Below are 6,170 nucleotides of genomic sequence, written 5' to 3'. Positions count from 1 at the left end.
GATAAACGTTCTTCTGTAATTCTCTGGACAAAATGTGTTAATTTGGGCCTCTTACTACGTATATGTATGTTGCAACAAAGAAATATAGGTAGGTGATCACTGATATCATACGCAAAAACACCTGCTTTAACGTCTGCATAATTTATATTTGTGAAAAAAATATCGATTAAAGATGAGGAATGCTGAGTTATTCTAGTGGGTAAATTAATCACATTAACTAGGCCATTTACCATAAGTAAAAAATCAAGCTTTTCCTTGAGAGAGTCATTCTTCATCATATTAATATTAATGTCACCACCGAACACAACATCAAAGTGATTTTCGTTAACGAACTCTGCAATTGATTCAAGGTAACTGAAAAATGGAGACACAGCACCACTGGGAGGACGGTAGTACACAGTTAATACCATGTTTTGCACTTTAATTGACAGCATTTCACAGTCATGTGTGCTGACAGAAAGTTCGGATAATAATTCACAAGTAAATGCCTCCTTAATCAAGATGCACACACCGCCACTGCGTGCATAGGCACGATTTAAATAAAATGTATTGTAGGATGGAAGGCGTAAAACATCAAGATCATTCGTACACCAGGTTTCTGTTAATAATATTGCATCAAATGAAAAACGGAGTTGTTCAAGGAACAAACAAAGATCGGACTTCTTATTTATAACAGAACGAATATTTAGGTGAAAGCATTTAAATGATTTGAGGAACGGTTTCCCGATGTGTTGCTCACATACTTGGGGCAACACATAGGTGTCAACGCTTGTGTCTGCCATTGGTTTAGCAAACCACTCGGCTCTTAACCTAGTTTATCTAGATCATCTGCGGTGGAAATCACTACCGCCTGTTCACCGTCCGCTTTGCGAACAAGTACCCGACCGTTGTTGTGCCACACATACTTGTGCATTGCCCTTTTGGCCCAGTTTTTTTGTTTCAAACAGAAGAGCACGTGTTCGTTTTGTACATTTTCCTTCATAAAGACCACATCATTCCTGTCACGCAGTTTCTTTCGGTTCAACCACCACCGATCCCTATCAGTCTGCTTGACAAAGCGACAGATAATGCCGGGTATTTTATCTTTCTTAGATGGTAGGCGGTGAACCGCGACCACGTCGTTAGCCGATAGCTGTGGAAGCTCAAGCTGCGTGGCAAGTTCGTTTAGCTTTTCAATCAAATTTTCTTTTTCTGTCTGTTTAATGCCATGAAATTCAAGGTTAAGGCGGCGGCTTTTCCATTCGAGGGCGTCGATTTCAGCTTGGAGCTGATTAACATCGTTTTCGTTTTTCTCGAGTGTTTCGGTGCGGCGTCTGAGTTCTTTAATTTCCTGTTCATGTTTCTCGGTAATTTGCCGCAGTTCATCATACTGCTCCGACCAGAATTGTAAGGAATCCTCTATGCCCTCTACTACTTCCTTCAGTGGCAACAGCTGGTCAAGCTTAGAACTTATGTTCTTTAACATTAGGCGAATGTCTTGCTGGTCAGATTCATCATTTCCACTCGGTGGTTGCGCTCGAATTTTCTGTCTCCGACAAGACGTACAGCGCCAAGCTTGGCGATACGCCTCCCCCTTTGTCTTGAGCGTTGTCACAGAAATTCCCGAACATTTTCCAGTATGAAAAGTAGAAGTACAGTCACTGCACACGATAAAAGGGTCCGACTCCGTGAGCCGTACCTGACAGTTCAAACATAGCATATTAGACGCCATCATCACTGTTTGGCAGCAGCAGCAGCATCAAGAAAAAAGTGCAAGAAGGGAAATAAAAAAATTCAAGGATACTAACCTGCGAAAAAGCAGGTGCTGATTTAGGCGCTGTCTCGATGCTGCCGCGGCCGCCAATGTAACGCAGTGCCTGGTTTGACTGCCTTATAAGTTGTCCGTCGACCGAGACGCCGTATGACGGTTGCGGCTGGCTCCACTGTAGGTTGGTCTGCTTGGCCACCAGTGACTCAGACGGCGCCTGAAGACTATTGTGTCTGGCTCCCGTGGGCTTTGTCGCACGCGCTGCCCTTCGTCAACAGCAGCAGAAGCTCGGTGAATGCGGTATCAGGAGAATCTGTAGCGTCATCATCATCGCTATTCATCATCGTCATCATTTTTACCACCTACGCGCCGCGCCTCTCGCGCAGCTGATGCTGAGAGCTCGAGGCGCGAGGAGTTAGGAACGTGCCCACGCTCCTGGTGGTTTGGACGCTGCAGCCGCTACCGCTCTGCTTGTACTAGGGCCTATAAATAAAGTGGCGAGACCACGACACGGCCACGTCGGCCGCCGTCACGTCTACCTCACTCGCTACAAGCCGATTCGTATCTGCGAAAAAGCAGGTGCTGATTTAGGCGCTGTCTCGATGCTGCCGCGGCCGCCAATGTTTGTTGTCGGATAACCGAAGCGGCAAAAAATTTCGCGAAGGCGATCGGTTGTTGCTGTGCTAGTTGTGTTTTAAGGGCAAAGCACCTTGGGGTCTCGGCGTGTCGGCGTGCATCGTCGTCTGCTGTCGCGGCGTGCATCCCCGTCTGCTGTCGTGACGGTCCATTGCTTGAGCGCAAGAGAGGGCACCACCACCTCAGCGATCACGATGTGGAGAGAGCGAACGACGTGCGTTGATTATGGAAACGCTTTTTCGGATGAACGCTCAAATACCTGCTCGCAAGGAACGAGAACGCGCCCTCACCATGAGAGACAACGCCGACGCTGGCAGCGTCCGCTAGCGAGTTTCTTGATTGAAAAAAAGAACAACAGCATATCCACCGAGTGAATGATGATGAGTGGGCGAAGCTGCGGAGTTTCATCGGTAAACCGTGAATCTTCCCTGAATTCTGCCCAGTACATCATCACCGACGTGAGATCGGGCGCGTTTATACTAAAGGTTCGATGAGTTATGACGACTTGCAGCTCACTTTAATTTTACATGTACGCTGTGAATTTTCATTGTTTAGAAAACCATTGCTTTAGAAAACATCTGGCGTCTTTCGTTAAGCAGCTGGCGTCTTTTCGTTTTGCTTTAGAAACATCTGGCGTTCTTTCGTTTTGCTTTTAGAAAACATCTGGCGTCTTTCGTTGGTTTATTTCATCAATCAACGGCGTTTTGAAGAAAATTTTTATTGTTTAATCACGCACAGGAGAAATCTCACCAGGCACTACCTTGGAGGTAAACAATGGCTGCTAATGGGAATGAGAGACAGAAGAAGTCGGCTTTTAGCTAACACTTACACTTCTACTTCTACTAACGTTTCCTACTGGAACATGCCAATGGCGGCTAATGGGGAATGAGAGACAGAAGAATTCGGCTTTTAGTTAACGCGCACGGTGCGAATTTTTTATTGTTCAACAACGCACAGGAAAAATCTCCCACCGGCACCACCTTGGAGGTCAAGAACTGGTACTAGCGTTACGACTGGTTACGCACAACGACTACGACAACTACGAGGGACGAACGGGTGCCGCCTTAAGGAGCTTCGCCCCTAAAAACCGACTGCTCGTGCTGCACAACCTTTCAGCGGTCACCCCATATACATAGGCACTGGATGGTGACTTGCAATGTAGTGCCGGTGGGAGATTTCTCTTGTGCGCAGTTAAACAACAGATTCGCAGCGTGCAAGTTAACTAAAAGCGGACAGCGGGTCTTTGAGTCTAATATTTCTTCTGTCACTCACTGCCCATTAGCAGTGATTTTGCTGTGGCGAACACCGGCGCACGCTGCATGCTTCGCCGCTCTAATAAGAGTTTCATATTAGCGGAGCTGAAGCACCCTTCCCTGCATGCTTCGCCCCTGCCCGATTTTTAAATGCGAAGCATTTCTTAGCGAACCTCTGGCACTTTGAGCGTTTCTATCTACGTATCTATCTATCTATCTATCTATCCGCCTACGTCTGGGTGCTCTCATGATCGCCTCCTTAACTTGGTGTAGACCAAAATTTGCATGGGAGGGTAAGAGGATCTGACGAATATGACTGCCTGGTCATGGCATGAATAACGTTAAAATCCTGTCGCGTACGTCGTCAAACCCTTTCCACTAGACACCTGTGGCACATACCCGTCTACCACGGGCCGCGGTGTATGGGTATGCGCCACAGCTGATTGACAGTTTATATCTACCCAGGAGCGGCGAGAACAGACATTGGTAACAAATGCGAGAGCGTTAGGAAAAACCGACATCGGCAGTGTTGACTTGCCGAATCGAGAGAATCAAAATTAGGATCCCAGCAGGAATCGAACCCAAGAATTCTGCGTGGCAATCAGGTATTCTACCACTGAGCCACGGCAGGTCTATGAACTGGTTTGGAGAAACAGCCTACGCAGGCGTAATATCGGTGCAACGTCAATTGTGGTTGTGGTGCTGGCTATCTAATTTTACAAGAAAGCAATAAACACTACATGATGCTCCTACGATGTGTACTCCTACGGTACAGGCGTTTAACGTCTGTAGTTCCAGTGTTGGCTCCGCTTTTATAGCAGTCTAATAAACATTACGTTAGTATTCGTATGATTCAGCAAGCTATATTGAAGCATTGCTCGACCCCGGAGGAATTCATTAACGAAAGTTACATATGATACCCACATCACCGCACCGCAAAGTGCAGTTCGTCCACCAGAACGACGCAGTGTCCTCTTCATTTCTTACGACGCTGGGCGATGGCCTCATGCTGACCGAGGATGATGCCAGATTGATTGACAGCCGCTTTGTTGACTAGGCTACGTAGGCCACATACGCCCAGGTAGTCTACGAATACGACAAACACCATCCACTGATGTTGGTCTACGTAGCACTATCCTGGCCTACCAGCCTCGACGGCCTATACCTCATTAACGCGAGAGGTGGCTTCAGGTTCCGACATGTCGCCGGCTCGGTGGACAGACAATTTGTCGACGAAATGACCGAGGCATCCACGAATTCCAACAGCTATACTATACCACATACTTCACTACACATGGACCCCTCGTCACCACGATCACGACCGGATCCTATAACAAGTGATGACCAGCTGCTGGTGCTCACTGATCACGGTGATGATGACCTTGTTCAAGAACTGTGAAGAACTTCTTGCACATATGCACACGGGTTCGTGAAACGTGCGTGCGTTCTCGGGACACGTATAAGCACTACACGTCAGCTTACCGCTTCTGGTGTTGGCAATACCCACGTTGCCATTGGCAGCGTTATCCAACCGTAAACAACTGGTTATATAACACATATGCGGCTCTTCAACATATATATGTGTTAGAAGAGAAACTTGGGCTAGTTGGTAATTCATCATTGTGGAAAAAAACAGCGCTACAAATGGACGAGGACTAAGGAAGAAAAACACGAAACAGGCGCTGAACTCGCAACTAAACTTTATTGGAAAACACACGCACACATATATACAGCAGCTGACTCGGTCACATGACCCTCCATATCGTCTGCGCAGCAGAGCAAACCAGATCTACATAGCTAACAACTCATGACGAATCTATACATTTGTAAGAACATCCGATAAAAAAAAATGAAAACAACAACCCATCTATATAAAAGCCTGCATAGCATTCCACACACACAAAAAATGCTATTACCGTGGCAGCATTGAATCCAGGTATCTAACCTCTTTTTCACCAAGGGCAACCGACGGTTTGCTGACGCACCCTTCCCCTTCCCTTTCAATGTAAAATGCTTCCATCACCTCTCTAGTGCACTTGTCCCGATGGCCAAACAAACACGTGGTTTCATGCGCCATGGGCTGGCAGCCACACTCTCTACAGTGAGCCGGCAAATGTAAGCCTCCGGCAGCCGTTAACGATGATAGGTGTTCCTTTAGTCTAACATTAACGCACCGCCCGGATTGTCCTATATACACCCTCCCGCATGATAATGGCAACCTATAAACAACACAAGACTTACAATGAACATATCTATTCTTCTTACTGTCCGGACAGAAAGTACATACTTTGCGCACCCCCGAAGTTCTTGCATGCACGCGTGGGCAAATTGAGGACATCTTGTTGGGAGCAGACATTACAACACGCACCCCATACCTACTCGCCGCATTCTTCAATCCATGAGAAAACTTATGCACGTATGGGACCACAACCGGTCTCTTTTCATTGCGCAGGCCTTCTTTTTTCTTACGCGTGTGATTCCCTCCTTTGACCCACTTAATTAGATTTTGGCAGCTTCTTAAGATTTCCGCATCA

At 46.8% G+C, this 6,170-nt stretch overlaps 1 protein-coding gene across 1 annotated transcript; it reads right to left on the bottom strand.

The window, feature by feature from the left end:
- Positions 1–791: 791 nt before the first annotated feature.
- Positions 792–1,602, bottom strand: LOC119406724 (uncharacterized). The gene has a single exon (XM_037673456.2). It carries the CDS (start codon positions 1,463–1,465, stop codon positions 806–808), a length of 660 nt encoding a protein of 219 aa, XP_037529384.1. The 5' UTR covers positions 1,466–1,602; the 3' UTR covers positions 792–805.
- Between the last annotated feature and the right edge of the window lie 4,568 nt (positions 1,603–6,170).

The sequence above is a fragment of the Rhipicephalus sanguineus genome, chromosome 10 (genome assembly GCF_013339695.2).
Source record: "Rhipicephalus sanguineus isolate Rsan-2018 chromosome 10, BIME_Rsan_1.4, whole genome shotgun sequence".
Lineage (NCBI taxonomy): Eukaryota > Metazoa > Arthropoda > Arachnida > Ixodida > Ixodidae > Rhipicephalus > Rhipicephalus sanguineus.
Note: the sequence above shows the minus strand (reverse complement) of the source record. Positions and strands in the feature narration are given on the sequence as shown.

Excerpts from the sequence above, each read along its gene's own strand:
- LOC119406724 (XM_037673456.2), bottom strand. The coding sequence starts at position 1,465 with ATGTTAAAGAACATAAGTTCTAAGCTTGACCAGCTGTTGCCACTGAAG.